Source organism: Corapipo altera, unplaced genomic scaffold (genome assembly GCF_003945725.1).
Source record: "Corapipo altera isolate COAL_440 unplaced genomic scaffold, ASM394572v1 23, whole genome shotgun sequence".
In the NCBI taxonomy this organism is placed as follows: Eukaryota; Metazoa; Chordata; class Aves; order Passeriformes; family Pipridae; genus Corapipo; species Corapipo altera.
The window spans coordinates 15,912,574-15,937,506 of record NW_020884878.1 but is presented as its reverse complement, the minus strand read 5'-3'; the positions used below and the strand labels follow the sequence as shown (position 1 = coordinate 15,937,506).

Sequence of the window (24,933 nt, the reverse complement as noted above, 5' to 3'; positions counted from 1 at the left end):
ACCTTGCTTCTCTCAGGGTTAGATTTATTTGTTTTTCTTTTTTTCCTTCGGTGAATGTATTTTATCTTTTCTGATCATGTGGAAAATGCTAGTCTCTCCTTTTCATTTTGATCTGTCGTGTGAATTTCAAAATCACTCTTCCGAATTTTCAGTACTTTTTTTTACTGCTTTACATTTACTGCGTGTCTAACTTGCAGACAGTGAATTTTTGCTCGGTGTAAAGATCTGTCGTAACTTCACTGCTTTCACAGGTGACTTAGCATGGCTCTTACTCAGCCCCTTCCCTCCTCCCTTCTGCAAAGATGCCGGGAGAGACGTTCGGGGCCAGGCGTCGCTCCGCTACCTTTGAGAACGGCTCTGCGGCTTGTCTCTCTGCCGGCGCGGAGCCGGGGCCCGTGTGGCCTCGGCAGGGCTGTGCTGGGCAGGGCAGGGCGCCCGCTCGCCCCCCGCAGTCCCGGCCGCTCGCATCAGGTGGCCCCGGCGTTTCGGGGCTGCGCTGGACTCGCCGGCGGCGGGCGGCGCGGCCCCGGTGAGAGCGGGGGCACGGGCGCTGCCGGGGGACAGGCCCTGCGGGAGGGGTGCAGAGGAGCGGGGGGGTCAGGCCGGTGTGGGACAGCAGCGGCAGGGACGGATGGCCGGCGGAGTGGGCGCGGGGCCGGGGGGAGGAAAGGGAGCCTGCCCCATGGCGAGGGCGCGAAGAGTTCCCTGAAACCTCTCCTGACCCGCTTAGGGAGGAGGCGGCGTTGTCCTGCGAAGGTGACGCCTTTCACCAGCAGCTTTTCGCGGAGGGGCAGCGTTGTCTGCCCCTGCAGCTCTGGGGTCTCCTCGTCCCCTCGGAGAAGCGAGGGGCAGAGCGGGAGCGGGCGGTGGAAGATGCTGTGCCTCCCGATAGCCTTCCAGTTGCTGCTGGTGCTGGTGCTGTGCAGCCAGGGCACAGAGAGGTGCCCTTCAGCCTTCTGCGAGTGCTCTGACTGGGAGGACTACAAAATCACTTGCAGGGACATCCACTTTATTCCCAGCCTTCCGGAGGACACCCAGACCCTGTGAGTACCTTAGAATGGTTTAGGGGAGGCACTACCCAGTTTTGAGTATTCTTACTTTGCCGGCAGGAGAAGCTCTGAGCTAATGCCCTGCGAGATAAGGAAGTTGTGAGCGGGGAAGTGCCGCAATTTACTTGAGCACTACAGCATAGCGGGAGCGGCAGTATGCGGACTCTTGTGTGACAGGAGGAGGTAGGAAACTCAGCCTTATAGAGCTGTGAAGAGATGACTGTCCACTGTGTCTTAAGAGTTCTGTGTAAAATGTGGGAAAATTAGTAACTGGGCAAACTGAGTGGAAGGCTGGATTCTGTGTGGGAAGTGCCTAGAGGGTGAGGTGAGGGAGGGGTAGATCAAGCATAGTTTTGTAATTAAAAAAAAATAATAGGAATTGGATATGCCACCTCACAAGGAGTTCCACAAATTCTTCTATGCATTTTCAGCTTCTTTGTCAAAGCCAGAAAAAAAAAAAAGAATCCATGGGAATTCAGAATTCTAATACACCGTCTGGGAGATGAAGTACTTCAGATAAACAAAAGTGTGGAGTGTGGGATAAAGCAGCAAATTTGGAGCTTGCCAAAGTCATAAAATAATTCAGGTACCTAAGCCTAAGTGGTACCATAACAGGCACAGTAAAAAATTTTGTCTGGATTCCTGCTGCCAGTCCAGATGGGCAGCTTGTGTCATATCTGTCAGATAAATACTGTAGGGAAACTGAAATGGCACCAGTCAGCTAAAACTAAGATGAATCACTCCTGGATTTTACTTTGCTTCATGAAGTACAAACTGTTTCTAGTCTCCAAGGGAAGGTTCAACTGTATATATAGACTACTTTCTGATGAAGTAAACGAACTCAAACTGAGTTGATTTAGTTGCAAGATAAAACAATAACAGGTTGATTGGTTTATGTCTTGATAATGATTCTCAGGACTTTATTTGAAAATGTGAACCATTAAGTCATTTGAACTTCTCAAGATTCTTTAACACCTGAAAGTAAAGGTTTAGCAAATTAATCACTAACCTGAAAAGACAGAAAAAATTATTGATGTTATTTCCATTATTTTTATATACCTTTAATTTTTTGGATGATTAGACTGTAATATTTCAGTTAATAGGGTTTTAAACTATATAGGTTTTCATTTGGTTATTATACTTTTATATACGCACCTTATTTAAGTTGAAATTGCTGTAACATTACCGTATGTACGTTACCAAGTAGTATGTTCTTTGAAATCTACCATGACAAGTTAGAAAATAAAGCAGTTTCAGTTCATAGGAGAAATATGCCTTTGTATGGGCATTTAAAATAGTTAATAGAAGCAATAAGATCACATAATGAAAATGGATACTTTTCTTGAAAAAATGCTGGTATGATGGCTGAGAAGTACCTCTCTACATACAGCTTCTCAAATAAGCACTTCAGCCACTGGAGTTCTAGTGTTTTAAACACCTGTAGTAATGAAGGCTTTAAGATCATAAACCACTGTTTTTAAAAGATTAAAAACAGTCAGTGACGATCTTATTTCCATGGGAAAATAATTAAGAAAAAACAACTGAGAAATATTTTTCTGTTTATATTGGGTGGAATTTAATCATCTGTACCAACTACAGTGACCATTGCAAACTTCTCAACACAGGTACTCCCTCCCACAGACAAGAAAATATTCCAGGTAATGACAATTGTGATTTTATAGCGTATGGTTGAAAAGGTAGAACATGCGCTTTATAGTCTTTTATTTGAAAATACATGGGAAAATTATTTGGGGAAATAAGGAAAACAGAGCTCTTTGCACAGACAAACACCCCCCCTCCCCCCCGTGAACAACCAACCACAACACAAACAAACAAACAGCACAAAACCAAACCAAACAAAAATATCCCACAACATTTTTTTACTTCAGTTTGCAGTTTTCTCTCTGGATAAAGTGTGTATATTTTCCTTCCGTATTATTACTTGAATTGCTGAAGTCAGGGGACTATATCTGATTCTGTAGTCCCTCAGCAAATGACCTAATCTTTCTTTCACTCCATATATTAAATGGGAGTCATAACAGTTACTTATATGTGTCTGTTATTGAGAGTGCTTTCAGGTGTTTCAGAAGGGATTACTTGCACGTGGCAGATAACACACAGTTTTCCTAAGAGATTGTAAAGCATGTGCCCCTGATTCTGTCATGCTTTGCATCCTTCTGCCTTACAAGTGGCAACAGTTCTGAATTAAAGGCAAAAGATTCAGCAGTAAGTTTCTGCAAGCCTTAGAACAAATGAACGCTTCTTTGAGGTGAAGTATGTAGCTGTACATGTCTGCACATTGTATGTTGAAACTCTACAATTTTCCCCAAATCCAACAACTTTGTTACATTAGGCAAAGTAATTCTGCTTGGTGGTGGTAATGTGTGAACCTCAAGATTGCCAATTTTAAAACTTTCTTATGTGGCTATTCAGTTTTGTAGGGTTGTAGAACTAAGAGGCTGGTTAAAGTAAGAACACTTTGCCAGCTTTTGGAGATGATGAGCTCTTTTCAGTCCACAGGATCTTGAAACTCCAATTAAAATTTCATTCTGATGAACAGTCGGGACTGTTCTCATTTCTTTACCCTACTTTAAGAGAATGGGCTAAGCCTTTATTTTAACAAGCCATGCTTATAAGAAATTCCAATAAATGTTTATTTCCAACTCTTTTCATGGAAAAGTGACATGAACTTAAGCCAGGAAAGTGTGCTTGTTTTAAACTGTTTATGATGTATTTATCCAAATGTAGTTAATGCAGGTGATTATCCAGAGTGCCTGAATGCACAGATATTGATCTTGGAGATGTCCTTTTTTCAATACAAGTTTGTTTTTTTTTTAGTTCCTTTCCTGGGGAATAAACAAAATAAGTAGAAAGAAAAAAGTTTTATGTATCGTAGGTAATTCTTATCTTATTGCCTGAAGTTAAGGGTTATATGATCCCTCTATAATATATTGATACCATACTATGGCAGGAAAGCAGTTCTAAGTGGTACTGAAATACATTACTAAAAAAATATGAAATTATATATCAATAATTTTGTTGCATCTAAAGTATATATTATACCTCTCTCTGCACAGTTGACACCTTGACTTCATCTGTTGCTATTTTACCCCTGCAATGTCCTCCTTTGCTTCTGCCTTTGCTTATCCTTGACTCCAGCACTCCTTCATGCTGTGGCAGGGGCACTACATGCAATGGTACCGAGATCTCTGTCCCAGCCCCTTGGCTGACAGTGCTTTTCTCTTTCACCAGCAAAGTGCTGGAGCAGGGCAGCAATTGGTGTTCTAACCTCTTCTATGTTTGGTGGAATATACCAGGGGAGATCCTGGTCTTACAGTTCAAGCAGATCCACTAGGAAGGGAGGGTTAATGACTGCAAAAAATTACTTACACTTACAGATCGCCAAAACCTCACTGAACATCTGTCCAAAGCTACAATCATCATAATGCTTGAATTATTGTAATACCCTTTTTGGCATCATTATGATGACATATTCAAATGGTATCACTATCCCAAATTCATCTCAATGCAGTTCCCAATGCTTTTCATTTTATTAGCCTATTATTAGTCATTTTTAATTACTTTTCTTTTGGCAATAAAACTAATGAAGTTTTGCTTCTTGTTCATTTGTGCACTACATCTCCTGCATTCACTTACTAAAATAACTTCTGCTCTTTTCCCTTTCCCTTTCCCTCTCCCTTTGCTTTTCAGAGGGGATGCTAGTAAGGTTTCTATCCTGTACCCAGGTGCTCTTTTCACATCAACTTAATCAAATTTGATTGAAACTGAAAAAGAGGGAATTTGGAGGGGACAGTGGAACTGGCATATAAATAGATACAAAACCAGTACAGTCTTTAAGAATATGCTCTTTACATTAGGTATTTATTTACAGTTCTTCATCTGCTCCAGGATATTTGCCATAGGTAGGATACTGATTTTTGAGCTCAGCCTTCAGGCTGACATATGTCATGTTTACTATACTGGTAGGGGTGAGCACGTGGTGGATACTCTCATAACAAGATGTAGCAAAACAGCTGGCCTGTTTAGTTCCACCTATTGTTGTCAGCTTTTGATAAAGGACATATGGAAACTTTGTAATATCTTTTACATATTTACAATGTGATACTTAGAAGTAGCAATTATATGTCAAATATTCATAAATACTTACTGATAATTTTTTTTTTTTAACTGCAGAGCAAAATACTTAGGGACTTTACTGTTTTATCTGTAATAACTGGTATCCACGTTTTTTGTATGCATGATGAAGAATTTAAAGCATTTTAATTCACAGAAGCTATAAGTAGAACTGAAGGAGAGATAGTGTCTCTAATTTATATTCAAAATTATTGTGCTAATTTAAAATATTTCCCCCCCAAACCTAGGTCCTAGGAATTTTCTGAAATTCAGAGATATTCTGACTTCAGGTAATTCTAATGATTATCTTTTTTTAGACTTCATTACTTCAGAATTAAGTGTAGACCCTCATAAATACATCTTCATAAACAACCTTGCAACATAAGCACATAATTATTATCCCTATTTTAATGACAAAGTACTGAGAGTCTAAAAGAACAGGAAAAACACTGACATGGTTAGAAAACTGAAGGAAGCTAATAGAGCATCCTTCAGAAAATGGAAGTCATGCCCAGAAATGGAATTTTTTGGAAACTTGAAGTAATACAGTAAAAAAATATTTTGAAGAGAAACTTGTAATATCATGAAAACTCAGTATAACCTTTAAAACACATCAAATGGTAGGCCTGAAAAACTTTGACCAAATTAAAGCATCAGTATGAAGTTTATTTGAAACAAACTGAAAAATTGAATAGGTTCAAGTAGCCTGAGCCAGATAATACTTGTGTAAGAGTTCCAAAGGCAAAAAATTGCTGCATTGCCTACTGTAGTATGTAACTTACCATTTAAATCAGCCATGGTGACAAAAGAATGCAAGGTCACAGGTGTAGTATAATCCTTTTTTAAAAGTGCTTTAGAAAATACCTTGGGAACTAAATACTTGTAGGTCTCTCTTCTTTGGAAGACTCTGAAAAATAGGAAGGAATCCATCTGATTGGATGAGGTGTACTGTTTGCTGTGTCAGTGATGGTCAAATGATTGGGTGGCTGGGCCCAGAGAGTGATGGTGAATGAAGTTACATCCAGCTGGCAGCTGGTCACAAGTAACATTCCCCAGGACTCAGTGTTGGGGCCCATCCTGTTTAATGTCTTTACTGGTGATCTGGATGAGGGGATTGAATGCACTCTCAGCAAGTTCACAGATGACAGCAAGCTGGACGGGAGTGTCGATCTGCTAAAAGGTATGTAGGCTCTGCAGAAGGATCTCAACACAGCGGATGACAAGCCCATGCAGAGCTACAGGCCAGAGGAAGAGTGACTGGAAAGCTGCCTGGATGAAAAGGATCATATATTCTATATATTCTGGAAGTAATATAAAACGGCTACATTTTATGAAATAATGTTTTAGTTGCAACTAGTTCGTTTTCCAAACAATATTCAGTTGTTTTCGTTTATAGAAATATTTAACTGTTTCTAAAGAAAAAATCAGGTTTGAGCTTTCTTAAAATTATTTTTTGTTTTTTTGTTTTGTTTTCCAAACACCATTACACTTACCAAATCCAAGAAATCATTTTATCAATTTTCTTTCAGGTAGTGATTTAAATAACTCTATGTGTGTACTGCAACATAAAATGTTTCCTAAATACTGCATTTTACAAATACATATGCTTTCTTGCCAAATCCAATATATCTTATTATATTTACCTACACATTTCACTTGGAAAAACATAATATTACTTCTATAATCCTGTTGTTGACATACAAAAGTCCTACATGTTGACATACAGTAGGTCCAATACACTAAGTTTAAAAAATTAGTATATATTATCCTCTCAGTTAAAGTGAAATGTTAAAGTGAAAGAATTTGTTCATAATCACAATGGTAAGTTGAAAAAAACTGTTCTAAGGGTTCTTGAAGTTACTTACAAACTGTGTACTGCTTTACTGTACACACACCCCAACTCAAAGAAGTGAGCAGATAAAGAACAGGAATGAGGGGTAGTAGGGGACCAGAGAAACTACTGAAAATCAAAATAATATTTTTTGAACGTTGAATAGAGTATTTTTTTCATTCCTTACGAGTCATTGTATCAGTAGCATTTGGAACATTGAAATTTCCTGTGTCATGAGGCAGAAACCCATCAAATACTGGAAACTGTACAAGCACAAACAAAAAACACATTCCCATTCCTAGTAGAATGAGCATTTCTTCAGCATGCTTTAACTGCACATATAGCTTGCTCAACAGAAAAGCAGAAGTACTGCAAATAGTTTTTTTGTAGATGCTATGTAGAGGTTAATCTCAATAAAAATATCCACATTTTTACAAGAGACACTGGTGATATGGCAGTAGAAACTCATTTTCATTTTTTCCTTGTCTGTGAAGATGATGAGTTTTGATCAACTTGATAGCAAAAAAATGTTTTACACAAGGGTTAAACTCTGTTTTTGGAGATGATTTCAACAGTAGTTTAACAGACTGATTCTGTAAGTGTTACACTCCACTGAATCTTGAATTGCTACAGCAGTCAGTTTTCATTACATTGTTTTCTTTAGACATTGAATTTCCAACCTGTTACACTTCAGAAGCACACAACAGCCTTCTCTTGAATTGAGAAACAGAGTATATTGATATACTTGTAAAACAAAAGAAAAAGCTTAAATTTTACAAAAAACCCCTCTGTAACTACTAAGCAATAGTTTACAGAGTGTATTTCAAAAAGCTAATAATACTATGTTTTCTGTTAGTATCAGTTAAGAGGGCAACCTTACACGAATATGACTCATACAGGCTGTTTATATATTTGCAAAATCAATTGATATTTTCCATATCTTGAGTTTACAGAACCTCAAAACAGTCTAAGAAAAGGGGATTATATTTTGAAAACTGGACCATCTCAGGAGGTGTTTTTAAAAAGTCTAAATTATCTGCCTTCATCACAAACTGTGATTGAACCTTCCCACATGCAGTTTAGATGCTGATCTGCTAAAACAGGAATGAGAAAAATGAGGTACAGTCTCAGTTTTTAAAAAACTCAATTTCAAACATGTGTTTTTGTGTTCTGCTGGACTCAGCCCTTACATATCTTTATGTTCACAGGATACACATTAAAGAGTCTCAAAAAACCTAACAATTTATGTTGTAAAGCTACTAATAGCCTAGCAGCTTGTTAACCACCCTTAGGTGTCTTCTAAGTGGTAGCCAAAATTTAGAGAGTAGAAAATGTAGCTTGCTTTACTCACTTCAGTGAGAAGTGACCCATTCCCAAAAAGGCCATTTTATGTCAACAGCTTCTATTCTGTTCAAAATTGTTCAATCCAGCCAGTGCCCTGATGCCTTACCCAATTCAATGTGAAACAATGATACTCAGGATTTTGCAAAATACGATGCTATAGACTCAAGTAGAAGCAATCATAGCACCTATAGTAGATTTGTTGCAATTTAAACTTCAACATAGACAATGAGCTGCTGACACTTGCCAAAGTAAAACTAGTTCTCTTTTGATCTCAAATCTGTGAGTCTGATCTGCCTGGATGTAAAGAAACCGGCATTTTAAATGGCAGTCTTTATGAAGACAGATTGAGTCACATAACACAAAAAGTTTGACCTATTTTTTTCTCACAAATGAGGAGATACTTAAGTATAGAGGTTGAAGAGCCAGTAAAGGTAGTTGAAATGAAACCTAATACTGTAACTTAGCATAGAATCATAGAATAGTTTGGGTTGGAAGGAACCTTTAAAGGTCATCTAGTCCAACCACCTCTGCAATGAGCAGGGACATCTTTAACTAGATCAGGTTGGTCAGCATAGCATGCAGTCTGACCTTGAATGTTTCCAGGAATAGGATACTTACTACCTCTATGGACAATCTGTGCCCATGTTTCACCATGCTCATTGTAAAAATGTTTTCCTTATATCAAGTGTGAATCTACCATGTTTTAGTTTAAAATCCTAGCTCCTCGCGCTATTGCAACAGGCCCTGCTAAAGTGTTTGTCCCCATCTTTTTTATAAATCCTCTTTAAGTACTGAAAGGCTGCAATAAGGCCTGCCTGGAGCCTTCTCTTCTGCAGGCTGAACAAGTCCAGCTTTCTCAACCTTTTCCCATAGAGAAGTGCTCCAGCCCTCTGATCATCTTTGTGTCCCTCCTTCACGGTCCAGCTTTTCATCCGTGAGCGCTTCTCAGCACAGCTGCTCCTGATCTGTTCCTCCTACAGCCTGGATTAATACTGGGAGTTGCCCTGACCCAGGTGCAGCACCTTGCACTTGGTCTTGTCAAACCTCATGAGATTCCCATGGGCCCACTTTCTGAGCTTGTCCAGGTCTCTCTATATGGCATATATGAGACCTGTCCTTCAGGTGTGTCAAGCTTGGTGTCATTTGCAAACTTGCTGAAGGTGCACTTGATCCAACTGTTCATCTCATTGATGAACATACTAATCAGTACCTGAAATAATACAGACCCCTGAGGGACACCACTACTCACTGATGTCCATCCGGACTCTGAGTCATTGACCACTAGTCTCTGGATGCAACCATCCAACCAAATCCTTATCCACCCATGGAATCGATCTCTGTCCAATTTAGAGAGAAGGATGCTGTGAGGGACCGTGTCCGAGGCTTTACAGAAGCCCAGATAAATGACATCTGTAACCCTTCCCCTGTGCACTGACGTAGTCACTCCACCACTGGATTGGTCAGGCAAGACCTTGGTGAGGCCATGCTGGCTGTCTCAGATCACCTCCCTGTCCTCCATGTACCTTAGCAGAGCTTCTGGGAGGACCTCCCCAGGCACAGAGGTGAGGCTGACAGGTCAGTAATTCCCAGGGTCCTCCTTTATACCCTTTTAAACAATACATATGATATTTCCCTTTTCCAGTTGCCTGGGACTTCACTTAATTGCCATATTCAAACATTACAGCTTCATATATTTCCTTCTATTGTGATCACAGACATACCTATTTCATGACTTTTGAACTAAGACTTTGACCTAAAACTGATATTGTCACAATTTTAACCTAAACTTTAAACTTTTATGATGGCCTACAATAAAATACAATAGAGAAGACCCATGTTTCTGAAATATTGAGCTAAGAGTCTATAAATGGCTGCAAAGAGAGTTCAAAGGGGACCATGAAATTTTAGAAAAGAGCATTCTGAAGAGGTTCACTTCCTACACAGAGAGCAAGAACAGGCTGTAATTGCTTGCTATTATTGTGTCTAATCAGAGGACCACTAAGTGCCTGTAATTGCTGCCAGCTGCTCAGCAGAGGTCAAAAAATAAAACTGAATATTAGTAACTATTAAGATAGAAATATAGATGAAAATAAAGAAATTTATCTTTCCACTGATTGTGTACATAGTACCTGCAAAAGGACATTCAAAGGTACACAATTAATTACATACAAAACCCAACTACATAGTGGCCACTAGCACGTGTTTCCCCACATCCTCCATTTTACCTCACTGGAAGACATGCATGATGCTTGTGTTCTTCAGACATAATCTCCCTTGAACACGATGGTCCTTCAAAGATGATAGAGTGGCCTCAAAATAACATCAAACTAGCTCCTCATTGCCCTCAGGTGCAGCCTATCAGGTCCCATGGATTGCTGTATGCCCAGTACACTTCACTGCTTCTTTAGTCTGTCTTCTGCTTCAGGTAATGCTCCGTTTCCTCAGGCTGTGCTGCCAGTGAGGGACTTGGGAGGCCTGGGAGCAGATTAAAAAAAAAGGTGCAAAAGTGTGCTGGTTTTGACTGAGATAATTTTCTTCATAGTATCTAGTATGGTGGTATGTTTTGGATTTGTGCTGGAAACAGTTGGTAATTCAGGGGGGGATGTATTAGTTATTACTGGGCAGTGCTTAGAGAGCAAAGGCATTTTCTGCTTCTCACACCACCCCACCAGGCTGAGAGTGCATGAGGAGCTGGGAAGGGACACAGCCAGCACAGCTGACCCCAGCTGTCCAGAGGGATATCCCATACCATATGATGTCATGCTCAGCATATTAAACTGGGGGGAGAAGGAGGAAGGGGGTACTTTCAGAATGAAAGCATTTGTCTTCCCAAGTCACAGTTGATGGAGCTCTGCTTTCCTGGGTATGGCTGAACACGTACCTGCTAATGGAAAGCATTGAATTAATTCCTGGTTTTGCTCTGCTAATATGTGGCTTTTACTTTACCTATTAAACCATCTTTATTTCAACCCACAAGTTTTTTCACTTTTACTCTTCTGTTTCTCTCCCCCATCCCACTGTGGAGGGAGCGAGTGAGCAGCTGTGTGAGTCTTAGTTGCCAGCTGGGGTTAAACTACACCAAGAAGGCATTGAGGCCTTTTCCTTGTCCTTTGTCAGTAAGTCCCTTGTGCCCTTGAGCAGCTAGCCCCCAATTTCCCTGTTTTCTTTTTGCTGACCATGCACATTTACAGAAGTCCCTCTTGTTACCCTACACATACATTGTTAGTTTCAGCTCCAGCAGAGCTTTTGCTCTCCTAATGTGATCCGTTCATATAAGATTATTTATACCTGTGCCCTGGGTAACTTTTTTTGGTCAATGTTCAGGACATGATCTTGGGTAATTTGGAGCTTGCTTTGTGAGCCAATAAGATAATTTTTGAGTTTCTGTGCTCCAGGACACTCCCAAAATTTAGTACACACACTTGTTTCCCAGTAACTAACAAAGTAAGGTGCTTTGAACTCAGATGAATTAGTCAGAAAGGAAATGCCCACCAAAACAGTTTAAAAGACTCCATGGTAAAATAATGCAGTTTTCTCCTTACCCATTAAATTAGAGAGTTTCCACAAATAGTAGTATAAACTAGGAATTTATGAAATATCATTTTCCTGCAGAATCTCTCTGAGAGGTAAAATTCCTCTCCCTATAAGGGAGAGTCCACAGGGACTGATGCAAGTTGGGAAAAGGGGAAATCTCTGTCACAAGAGAGTGACCAAAGGTTAAAAGCCTAAATATTAACATAGCTATGAGAAAAATAATTTTGTTGCTTTCGGTGGGTAAATTCGGTTACAAAGGAAAAAATTAGCTGGCTTTTTCAGAAGCTATCTCCACTACAATGTTCTGTCATGCCTGACCATGACCCACACACATTCAGCTGAGCCTGAGACAGTTCTGATGTCAGTTTTGAAATTTGTGTAGCCCAGAATAAAAGGTTTCCTTATGATATAATTCTGAAAATGTGTATCTATCCTGATTGCAAAATCCCAACTCTGAGCAACAGCATTATCTTTTTTTCTGGCTGTCAGGAAGAAAAATTGTTACCATAGATCCACAAGAGAAGAATTTTCACCCTTTCCACCAAAATGATATCTTCTTTTTCTACTTAACCTTTCTTTCTTGCCATTTGCATATTATTACTTTTTTTCCAATTTTTTTGTTAATTTTCTTGATTTTTGAATGAGTCAGGCATATGGATTAAACAGCTGTTGCAGTACAGAAGCCACCCTCCCAGACTGTGGAAATGTTTCAGTAGGTCCTATTTACACTACAGACCACTTTGAACAATATCCCTTTAAAAAAAATTTTTATGTTTAATTGAGAATAAGGAAGGAATTTGATTGGAACCTGACTAGCTGAGCAGGGATTATAGAACAGTATGCTTTAGTTAACAATTTTCTTTAAATTTCAAATGTAAATCAGGAAATTTCCTGCTATTCCTCTTGAACAAAAAAAGCAACAACTTGTTTTGTGAGACAAAGAAAGTCTGAGATCATATATGACAAAGAAATAGGCTTTAAAAACCTCAGATTCCTTTATGAACAGTTAGAGATACTATAAAATGCAGAAAGACCTCTAAGACCTAATTTTTTGTGCATTAAAAGTACATAAAGAAGGAACACAGGAAGTTACTTCAAACCTGCTTGAATTTCTACTGAAAACACACAGAAACAGTAAGTCTGGTTTCACATTCACTTTGCTTAAATAACTTTCATTGATGAATTACAGAATAGCTTTGCCTTAGGGAAAAGAAAACAACCCTATTCCAGAAATGTGTGTATGTTATATATGTAAATATACAGCTTTCTACTGCCTTACAGATGCTCATGTTTGTCTATATATGCAGTCCTACATTACATTTGGAGGCAAGAACTATCTGTGTCCTGTCCTCACACAGTGCCTAAAGTTACAGGGTTTTGGTTCACAAATTATAGAAATAGAGACAATGAATGAAATAGTGAATGTAATTGGCTTGATTTTTTCCTATTTGAGGAATGTAAGGAATGATCTAGAGTTGACTTGTGGTTATGACAAAGCAAGTTAAATATAGGCAAGTATGAGAAGCGCATCTGATATGCAAATGGACATTCAACAAGTTACTTCTTTTAAAAGGTTCCAGACCAATACCAAAACCCCAGTGGTAGCCTAAGGTAACGAAGTTCACTTGTTCTAAGTTATTAAGGCAGTAGTGCTAAGAGCTGACTGTGAAGAATTTCAAAGGGCTGTTACAGGACTGAGTGGGTGGCAAATGAAATGGTAAATGAAATGCGGTGTTAATAGAGGAAATGATACCCAGTGGGAAAACCATACAAAGACACATATATTAAAAATGACAAGTTCTGAGCTCTTATTTTCATCAGGAGGAGATCTTGGCATTATGTTAGACCTTGGCATTAGTTCTATAAAACATGGATTCAGTGCTCAGGAAGAGTAAAAAAGAACCTACAAAAAAACCCCAAACCAAACCCTACCAGACCAGGACCAAACCAAAAAAAAAAGCCAACTAACTAACCAAAAGCAAAAAAAAAACCCCAAATCAACCAACCAACCAAAAAACTAAAAAAAAAACCAAACCCAACCCCAAAAAACCTCCCCAAAACAACTTAATCAAATATTAAAAAATACTGGGAAAGGAGCAGATAACATACTTTTGCCACTGTACAAATAAGGGTTTGCCTGTACCTTGAATACCTTGTAGAGCACTGATATTATCACTTGGAGTAGGATATTTATTTAGAAACTGAAGAAATACAGAGAAAGCAGGAAGGATGACCAAAAGTGTGGAATGGTTTTCACAGAAGATACTGGGTAGCCTGTGACCCTTCACTCGGGCTGAAGAACTGCTGAATGGAGGCATAATAGAGGTCTACACATCAGGAAGGGTGGGGAGAAAATGGGATTGACTTTTTACTCCTGCTTCAAGAACAAAATGTCATATATATGAAGCTGGAGGTAGACAAGTTTGGAAAGTTAACAAAAAAACCAAAAAAACCCATCAAACCAAACCAACCAACCAACCAACCCAAAAACCAAACAGAAAACCCCAAACAACTCACCAAAACTGAAAGGGAAGTGTTTCTTCATGCAACTGGAAGCAGATCTTTGGATTCCTTGTAAAAAGACATGCAAGAAGCTGATAAAATCTCAAGGCAAAATTGGGTGTGCAACTGAAAGAGAGATCCATTGATAATTAGAAATAGGCAAAAAATACATTAATGAACAGACTCAGAAAATTCCTTCAACAGAAAAAGATGTGAAGCTGGGAAAGTATTAAGGGAGTATTACATGTGCCTGGCCTATATTTACCCTTTCAGTCTATCTGTAGGTAAAAATTTGGCCTGTCTTTGTTAATGCTAAAAAAAAAAAAGAAGAAGAAGAAGACTTGACAAAATGGGTCCTTCATGTTAATCAACACAGCTATTTGCATGTTTTTTAATGTCACTGCTGTACCCTAATGTAATAATTGTTTCTTATTTAGATGAATAGTCACTTCACTTCTACACCTCAATTAAATCTGTTGAACTGAGTGGTGGAATTTTTGCTAATTCCATTCTACAACAGCTAGAAATGGTTTGGGTCTTTTTAGGGAAAAAAAATCTCTTCCTGACCTCCCCACATATGTCATTTTATATCTAGGAACACCAAATCTACTTGTAGTACCTAATCAACACTGATATTGGTGCATTTTGAAACAGCACTTCTCAGGAAAATTGTGGATTAATTGGAAACAATCCAAAGAAAAGCATCAGGAAGAGAGTGAAGCAGAAAAGACTACTTGAGAAGACACCATTGCTGAAAGCTTTCATAAACAAGACAGTTCTAAGAAACAACATGAAAATAGTTGTTTCTGCATAGGAACAAGAACATCTAGCTCCTTAACACCCTTACTGTGAAAGGTTAGGAGAATATTAGTGGAAAGTATAATATTTGCTTCTCCTTTTCTTATACTCTTCTCTCAGCATCTGCCAATGGACTCTACCAGAAACAAGATAGTGGACTAGGTGCACCTTTGGTCTCATCAAGTACAGACATTCCTCTACTCTTAAAAGGATTTCCTTTTGAGGTATTTTTTGATAATATTTGTCCCTGGCTTCAAGATGTCATAGGCTACTTCTAAAATAATTCTATTACAAGAAGAAGGTAGACCAAGAAATGAGAAAATCTGTGGAGGAAAAAAAAAAGGAAAATTGATGTACTGTGATCAACTCTTACATGCCTTTCATTGACAATGTCATTATACCAATCTTCTGGTTTTGCAGTAAAGGCAATAATTACCTTTGAGAGCTGAAAAAAGTCCTCCAAAGATAGGAAGATTTGAAAGTTTGTCCTTCATTGATTATTAGAACTTTTTGCTAAAAGGTTCTGCTTTAAAAGAAACATTCCGATGTTAAGTCCAGAGTTGGCTCTTAAATATTAACATCATCTTATTTTTATCAAGTTGATAAGAAAAATCTTTCAGCTGAGGAATTATTTGTACTGCAACAGTCTGAGAGAGAAGAAAGGTGAGGGGTATAAATTGCCTCTGATCCCTACATGAACAAGAAATATTGCAAGATTCAACAAAAGAAGGAAAGCAGACTTTCTGATGAGGAGACTGACAAAGGTGCTGAATTACATTCCAGAGAATAAATTCTGTGAAAATTGTAAATAATGAAGAGGACAAGTCACTGATAAACAGAGCCAGAACATTTAGTAAACCAAGTAAAGCACACAATGTGCACTGAAATAAACAGACAGGGAAAACAGTGTTTGTAAGAACAGTAAACTACAATTTTTTTCCTCCAGGTTAGGCAGACACTATTCTCAAAACCAAAGACTTTGAAAATGACGTATTAGTTATGCTCAGTGGATAACTGCCTGGAGCTCTATGCCAAAAAATGTTTAATAAAGAATATAGGTGGTTTAATTCTACTGATCACAGTTTAAGGAGTAGAAATGCTGGAGTTAGTTCAGAAAGGAATCACAGGTTTCAATAAAGTATTGAAAAAATATACCTTACAGGATGCAGTTCTGTGCAATGTGCTCTTGGACAACCCTGCTTGAGCAGGGGGGTTGAACCAGATGACCCACTATGGTCCTTTCCAAACTTACCCATTCTGTGATTCTGTGATCATAGCTGTTCAACTTATCAAAACAAAAAAGGAGCAATTTGATCATGTTAACTGTGAGAATGTGAGGCTCTTTCATTTAAAAGGTAAAGACTGCACAAAATGTAGTGGCATAAAGATACAGTTGAACAGATTTCATCTTGGGAGAGAAAGGATTTATTCCAGCCATTTACTCAAGGATAATTCTGGCACTTTTCTTTAATGCAGTTCAGAGGATCAAAATCTGAAGCCTGAATTTCTTGGAGTCAATGCAGAGAACAACAATTCACTCCAGAGTGCCAATTCAAAGTGCATAAAATCAACGCCTAAATACACTTCCCAACTTTGTACTGCACACCAGTAGTGACAAACACAGACAAAAAGCAAGAATGATTGAGCACTTGAACAAGTGATTAATTGTTGTATGGGATTCTTTTTAATATTATTTTTAAACCAACAATATATGACCCCAAAAAAATCAAAAAGGAGAAGCAGTACTGTACCTATTGGGAAATGTTATGCTTTTTATTATGCAGAATGTCAGACTAGATGTTCCCATGAGCCTTCTTAGCCCTAAAATCTATGCCTCTACAACTTATTAAGAAGGCAAAACAAATGAAATTCCTAAATGAGCACCTAGCATTTTTTATAACATATTTGTCATGTGACTGTTTACAGACAGTTTTACTTCAACAGTTGTCAGAGAGCAAAAAGTTGTCTTTTTGCTACAATTAAATGACAGTAGATCAGAAGCCATTCCCCACCCAAATATTTCTTTACAATGTAATTAAGTTTACATCTTACTGAAATCTTATGAGGCCAGTTTCTAAAAGACATGGGCAAAAAGTTGCATTATCATTCTTTATGAAACTAAACCAGTAAACAATAGGTTTTAGTCTCCCTACAGTGAATCTGCGTAATTCCTGCTCTCTCTAAGGGCAATTAGGCTCACTCAAAGGGAACAGAAATATTTTTGTCTTTTCAGCTAACTCGATAATAGCTGGTGAGAGTCTATTGAGGAAAAATAGCAGGATATAAAAATGGCATGTATTGATGGCAGCTGACTCATCAAGATCACAACATATCTATGTGCAGCTTAGTACAACACCCATACTAAAAGAAAATAGGAAGAGCCTGAACAGGGAGCCAACACTGTTCAGTGTCATAGTTCTAAGTAAATATCCATTAATTAATTCCCTATATGCTGAAAATTCAGAGTTCACTACCTCCTTTTTTTTTTTTGTCCTTGCTTGAACCTGCTGTCAATTCATAAACCAGCTTTTTTACCATGTCTAACAGCCAATTTGTCTCAAATCTTTCCTGAGGTCCTTTCTGATTTGTTTTGAAAATACGAGTTCAAAAATCAATCATCACGTGTTTCTGATTCTTTCAAAGAACTTGCTTATATGTGAGGCTAGCTGTGTCTTATTGAGAACCATAGCATTATGGAATCATAGAATCATTTAGATTGGAAAAGACCTTTAAGTTTGAGTAAAACCCTAAACCTAGTGCTGCCAAGTCTACTAAACTATGTCCCTTAATCACCATGTCTACAGTTCTTTTACTTAGGTAAAAGTATCCAAGGTATTATGTTCAATGAGAAGACCTTTTAAGACATAATGCCTACAGTGGAGACGCACTATCAGTTTCAGGCACTGTAAATGATGAAATCATAGAATCATAGTATCATTTAGGATGGCAAATATCTTTACGATTATCAAGTCCAACTGTAAACCTAACACTACCAAGTCCACCAATAAGCCATGTCCTTAAATGCTACATCTACACATCTGTTAAATCCCTCCAGAACTGATGACTCAACCACTTCCCTGAGCAGTCTCTTCCAAAGCCTGACCACTTATCTTTCCCTGAAGACATTTTTCCTAATATCCAGTCTAAATCTGTCCTGGTGCTACTTGTACCTATCATTAGGCTACTTACTTGTCCTATCACTTGTTACCGGGGAAAACCTTTCAACAAGCTCCTTTCGGGTAGTTGTAGAGAGCAATAAGGTCTCCCCTGAGCCTCCTTGTCTTGAGGATAACAACCCCAGCTCCCTCAGCTGCTCCTCATAAGACTTGTGCTCCAGACCCTTCACCGGGTTTGTTGGCCCAATCTGGACATGCTCTAGCAACTCAAATGTGTTTCTTGTAGTGAGGGGCCCAGAGCTTGACACAGGATTTGAGGTGCAGCCTCACCAGTGCTGAGTACAGAGGGATGATCCCTTCCCTAGTCCTGCTGGCAACACTGTTTCAGGCTGTCACTGGCTGCCTTGGCTGCCTGGGCACACTGCTGGCTCGTGTTCAGCTGCTGTTGACCAGCAGCCCCAGGTCCTTTTCCACTGGGCCACTTTCCAGACACTCTACCCCAAGCCTGTAGCACTGCTGGGGTTGTTGTGTCCCAGGTGCTGGACTCAACACTTCATCTTGTTGAACCTTGGACAACTGGCCTTGGTCTATCAATCCACCCTGTCCAGATCCCTCTACAGAGCCTTCTGACTCTCCAGCAGATCAACACTCCCACTCAACTTAGTGTCATCTGCAAGCTGATTGATGGTGTATGCCATCCCCTGGTCTACATCATCACCAAAGATACTAAAGAGGACAAGCCCCAATACTGACCATTGGGGAACCCCACTAGTGACCAGCTACCAAGTGGATGTAACTCCATTCACCACCACTCCCTGGGCCCAGCCATCCAGTCAGGTTTTAACGCAGTGAAGAACATACCTGTTAAAGCCATGGCCTGCCAGCTTTTCCAGGATAATACTGTAAGAGACAGTGTGGAAGGCTTTACTGAAGTCCAGATAGACTATATCCACAGCCTTTCCCTCATCCACTGGGCAGGCCACAACACTAGCAGCCTACTGTTTTGCTGGTAAATGGAAAGTGACATTCAGTATGGTCATTGCTTCCTGTAAAGTCTTTTTTTTTTTTAACTCAAATCCAGTCAGAAGCAGTGAGTGATCACAAACTGAGCAAGGATAAAGCTCCAAAATTCTTGTTTGGTATTTTCTGTTTGCTATACATTAGCAAACTTCTGTTTTGCTATAAATTAGCCCTGGCAGTCTGACAGTGTCCATATGTACCTCAGTTTGTAGGAAGAGGATACATAAGCACTAAGAACTTACTTTCAGTACAGAATTGTACCAAACACTGACCGGCACACTTTCATTTTGTAAAGATCTAACATTTCTGTAATTTCTTAGAGCTGGGCCAGTTTTGATGTATATTTTATGTTATTCTGTTGGACTGCTGGTTAATTGTAGGAAAGAAGCCATTTAGTATTCTAGCATATTCAGAAGTGATTCCTTACTTTCAGAGTTACTTTGCTATGTAAGTCTTTCATTCCTACCACATTGGTAATACTAGCATTGGACACTAGGTGGTAATCATCTTCTGGTAAGCTCAGGATGCATTTCACTATGTAAAATGCCTTTTTATAGCTATTTTTGCATCACTGAAAGATGACAACACATTTATTTGGGAATAATTTTTAAAAAAATTTTTTTGTTTCTTTAGTAGTGTTGGATATATTTGAATATAAAACCACAGAAACTAATGTGTCAATATCTGTTTGCCTAGCCATTAGCTTAGCTGTCATGGTTATTTCTCCTCTGTAAAGTCTGGAAGGTCATTGTCTGCTATAATTTTCTCAGAAAAAATGAAATTAGCATGTAGAATTTCTTTTATGGTCTGCGTAATCACCGACACTTTGAATTCAGCGATCTGTTAAGACAGTATTTAGTGGGGGAATGACAACTCTAATAAACACCAATATGTCAATATGTGCTACATGCTACTGTTTAGTGGTTGTTTATGTAGTAGGTGTGTTACATGAACTTGGAGCCTTTTGGGTTTGCTGACAATCTCTAATACTGCTTCCCCCCACAACTAAGTTTTTGTCATATAACCGGCTATTTCTTCTCTTCTCCTGCCTCTACTTTATTGTCTCTCTTTATTCTTTTTAAGTGTGTTCATAAACACATCCTGTAACCCATATTTTTTTTGTTATATTTGCAGAATGTAGAAAATATCTTTAAACCATAGCAGATAGATAGGAAGAAATACGATACTCCCACTTTCAGCTCATATATTAAATTTACCAGCCATTCAATCAAAATATAACCTTGAAGGGTATGTTTCTTTATCATTTCATAATACAAATAATTTGATATAATTGATTAATAAATATTATCCAGAATTTCCAGGTTTTCCTGATAGGAAGTATAAATTTCAAGTATGTTAATAAAAGGTTAGTGTGAGCTCATTTAATGTAGTTCATGAATGATGGGCCTGACTCCATTCATTCATGGAATGGTATGAATGTCTGACATAAGAGCAGGAGGTCAAGAAGAGACTTAGGAGGGTGTTTAAATTAAATTCTTCCTTTTCTAGAAAATTGAATGATTTGTAACTGATAGGTTAAGTACTAGCATCTGTAATAGTTGCGAATGGGGATTAATTATGTGTGAGTCAGCATTTTGTAGGTGAAGAGAGGACCAGAAAGGATGAGAGAGGTTAAGAGTGAGCTTGGATAGTCAGAAATGACTTAAACTATACTTTTCTTGGGTTTTTAGTTCGAACAGTCTCAGGTGGAAGCCTTAGAACTGCCTTCTCTTTCTAATGCACCCAGGATACCATTAGACTTATTTGCAGCAAGGGCACGTTGCTGGCTGATGTTTAACTTGGTGTCCATCAGGACCCCAGGTTCTTTACATCAAAGCTGTTTTCCAGACAGTTGGCCTCCAGCATGTGCTGGGCCCTGGGGTTGATCCTCTCCAGGTGGAGGACTTTACACTTTCTACTTGCTGAACTGTGTAAGGTTCCAATTGGCCCATTTCTCCAACCTGTCAAGGTCTTCACTGTCGCTGTTCTACTTTAAGACTTGTTGAAATATGTCTAAAACCAGAACTTCCACAGTCATCACTGTCAGCTCCCTCAAAGACTTGGAAATACAGACAGATTTTGAAACAGAACAGTAAGATCAGCAGGCTGGACTAAGCAGCTGTTCTCTACAATTTTTTTGTCTAGGACTGTGATAATAGAAGGAAGCAATAGTATGAAATGGAGGATGGAGAAGGATGGGAGAGCACTGGTGTGAGTATCACAGTGCTATGAGTGCAGGGGAATAAGCAACTGGTAATTGACATTCCCCTGATCAGGGGCTTGGTTTGAGCCAGGTGTATTGAGGTCAGGAGAAACATCAACATACTGTTAGAAAAGCAGAAGTCTTTACCTTCTCCTTACTCATTCTTGTAATGAGTACATGAAGTAGGGGAGGTATACTTGGGAAGTAGAGACTTCCCTTGGGATTATAGGAAGGTACATTCTCTTAATTTATATTTTTATTCAAGATGAAAGTTTTAAGAATTTCTACAGATAATTTTATTTCTTGTATGCAAATTCCAGAAGCGTGATAAATCTTAAGATGACAATATTTTTGTCTCTTTAAATCAAATATAATTATAGTAATCAGATACTTCACATTATGAAACAGGAAACAGAATTAGGGAATAATTCTGATTTATTTCCTTTCTCTTGACCTGCTGTTAAACAGCCACTCTGGGAAAAGTTTATCATTTGTTCTTGATTGTTCTTCAGACTATTCATTGACTAGAAATTATGTAAGTGTATTCCCAAACTGTACTGGAAAACCAAAGATTACCTAATCCAATCATGACAGGTAGTAACTGTAAATTCAGTAGATATCATAAGCTGATTTTCTAAAGCATTTTGTCCTTGTTTTTTTAGAGTAGTCAGTCTGCTGGAGATTCATTCTGTTAAGAACTTGGCTGTTGATAAGTATCTCCCTCAAATATTGCCTACTTTTCTAAAATCTCCTGCAGATGGGTAAGGTACACGCCACTCTCACATCAGCAGTTTAGGGAGGAAGAATGTCGCATTTATGACAAAGAAAATGGAGAATTCTGTGGAGGTAGTATGCAATTGCTCCAATTCAGTTTTGGGTGGTATACCTGAATTTCTTGCTCAGAATGAGGGATGGGATATCTTTGTGGAGCCTGAAATGATCAAAAAAATGTGTCTTGTCTCATTGCCTTCAATGTGCAAATATATTTGCTGGTCATACTCTGGAGTTTTGGGAGGTCCATTTGAGTGGATCACCACTGACTGCTGAGTTCCTAGGAGAGATGATGCAGAAGGCTGTAATTCAGATTGAGGGAGCGCACCAAACAAAGCAAGCCACATAAGGGAATAGGAATAGAAATGAGGCAAAGAAGGCAACACTGGGAAAAGGAAAGATAAGAATAAAAGTATTGCAGCAGAGGTGAAGTTTTAATGTTAAATTGTACTTCTCAAAGGATATTAACTGACAAACTTTTATTCCTCTAGGAGGTTTATGGAGACTCACCTAAGAACAATTCCAAGTGACGCTTTTTCCAATCTCCCCAACATCTCTAGGATGTAAGTTCTCTTTCTGATATTTTTTTAGCTATTTTATTAAAAATCAGTCTCCTTCTCCAAGATTCTGTCTTACAAAAACTTGTGAAATAAAAATATTCTTACACCTTTGTTACCTCACCACTTACATTTTAGATCTGCGGGTAATAATCCTTTTAATAACCTGAACCAGCTATAGGAAAGCATTCTAGGCATTTATGGATAAGACCACCACTTTATTGAATAAGCCAATGTGATAAATAAGGCTATAAAACTTTTTTTTCAGTCTGCAAATTATGGGGATTTTTTTTGTTCATAAAAAATTAACATATTCAGTTCCTGGTCCTGGCTAAAAATTTGTTTCCAGCTGCCAGCATGATTTGTAACTCATCTCATTGGAGACCATGAGCATTTCTAGACTAGAGGTGAACTTTCACCAAAATATTAGTATTTGTGTGATGTGAGAGGGATCTCTGCCTTTGTGTGCAAACATATGCATGGATACAGTCCACAAAAGCAGAACCAGCAGCCTCTACCTATTTGCCTCATATCAACATCTGTCTCATTGAAGGTGGCTATGTTAAAGAAACTTCCCTGTCCTACCACCCAAGAGACACTCTGGTAGTCACTCTCACACTACCTGGAGCTGGGCTTGAGATCCCTTGGGAGCTACACACCCTGCACTCACACAGTCAGACCGGGTTTCCTTACCGACAGGACCCCAGATTTCCCATAAGAGTGTCAGATGTCCAGATCTTTCAAATAGTTTAATCTTGGTCAATAACTTAACAACAGAATAACAGCTTGAATTGGGTGGCTTCAAGGAGGGACCCCAAACAAAGAAATCCCTGAGCTTTTATACCCTCGCTGTCTGGGGTCCTGCTGTGTCTCTGCTGGGCCAGGTTCCCTGGCTGGCACCAGAAGTCCCCATGCTCTTTGTTGTGCAAAGGGTTGGCACTCCATGGCCCCTTGCCTCAGGATCCCACCACCCAGAGCTCAGTCTGCAGCTGGCACTGCAGCTGCACACTGAGCTACCTGCACTGAACGTATTCCTCAATAGCCACCCTTGCACTGCACCGCTCGTTGGTGTCAGCAGTCCTGAGAAAAGGTTGTCCCACATTTGTTTATTCTTGGTGGCTGGCCCATAATCTGTGATCCCGTCCATGACTATTTGATGCAGGGAATTTCTCTGCCATTTCCCAATTCACTCCCTAGAATCAGAGCCATGTGAGTGATTTAGAAGGGACTTCAGGAGGCCTCTAGTCTGTGCTCAAAATTGGGCCAACTTTGAGATCCAACCAGAATGCTCAGGTTTTTATCAGTCTGCTGCTCAGCTTTATCTGTGGCCAATGTTAAGTAAATAAACCATCTCACTGAGCAAGAGGCCCACTTTTTTCTTGTTCAGCCTTTCATTACTAATGTAGCAATAGGAATTCTTCTTCTTGCCCTTGATGTTCCTTGCAAGTCTCAAATCTATATGAGCTTTGATTGAATAGCTACCATTTAAGAATTCATGAAAAAAAGACTTTGGGGGAATGTGGTCTGCCTCATTATATTTTATAGTTTCATTCAGGTGTTTTGAAGTAATGACTTTCTAAAATCCTTATAAGTAATCATTCTTGAATATCTACAGCCTCATTTACCACCTCACTTTAATCAGATGGTAAATGGTGTATTGTTTTGTTGGGAGTTTTTGGGGCGGGGGAGGGAGGAAGGGAATATCCCTCATATATCATATATAAACATGATAAACTTTGTTTAGAACAGATTTTGATTCAATGTAAAAGGATGTCAACTCTTCTTTGTCTTTCAGTGACACCTAATACATTGCCTAGAGGCTTTTCAGATTTTAAATCTTTAAAATTGTAATATTTATGAATTTATAAAAGAACAGGTGTTCATCTGAAAAATTTAGGGAACCTTTCTCTAAAGATGCCTCCAAAACCTCCAAACCCAGAAGTTTACATCTGAATAGTGTCAATGCCTGTCTGGATACTTCTTATGGCATTACTACTACCACAAAACATTATCTCCCACCTTCTTAATATAAACTTCAGGTTAAAGAACCAGTGCCTGTATTTTAACTACAGCT

At 38.9% G+C, this 24,933-nt stretch overlaps 1 protein-coding gene across 2 annotated transcripts in view; it reads left to right on the top strand.

Moving 5' to 3' along the window:
• Nucleotides 1-845: 845 nt before the first annotated feature.
• The window catches only part of TSHR (thyroid stimulating hormone receptor), a 68,185-nt gene continuing 44,097 nt past the window's right edge, over nt 846-24,933 (top strand). Inside the window, exons 1-2 of one of the 2 annotated variants that reach the window (XM_027638049.1) lie at nt 846-1,043; nt 22,794-22,865. In XM_027638049.1, the coding sequence (XP_027493850.1) occupies nt 874-1,043; nt 22,794-22,865 (242 nt within the window). In that variant the 5' untranslated portion in view covers nt 846-873. Of the gene's footprint in view, nt 1,044-1,063; nt 1,233-22,793; nt 22,866-24,933 lie in introns of those variants that run through there. The other variant, XM_027638050.1, reaches the window with a different exon arrangement.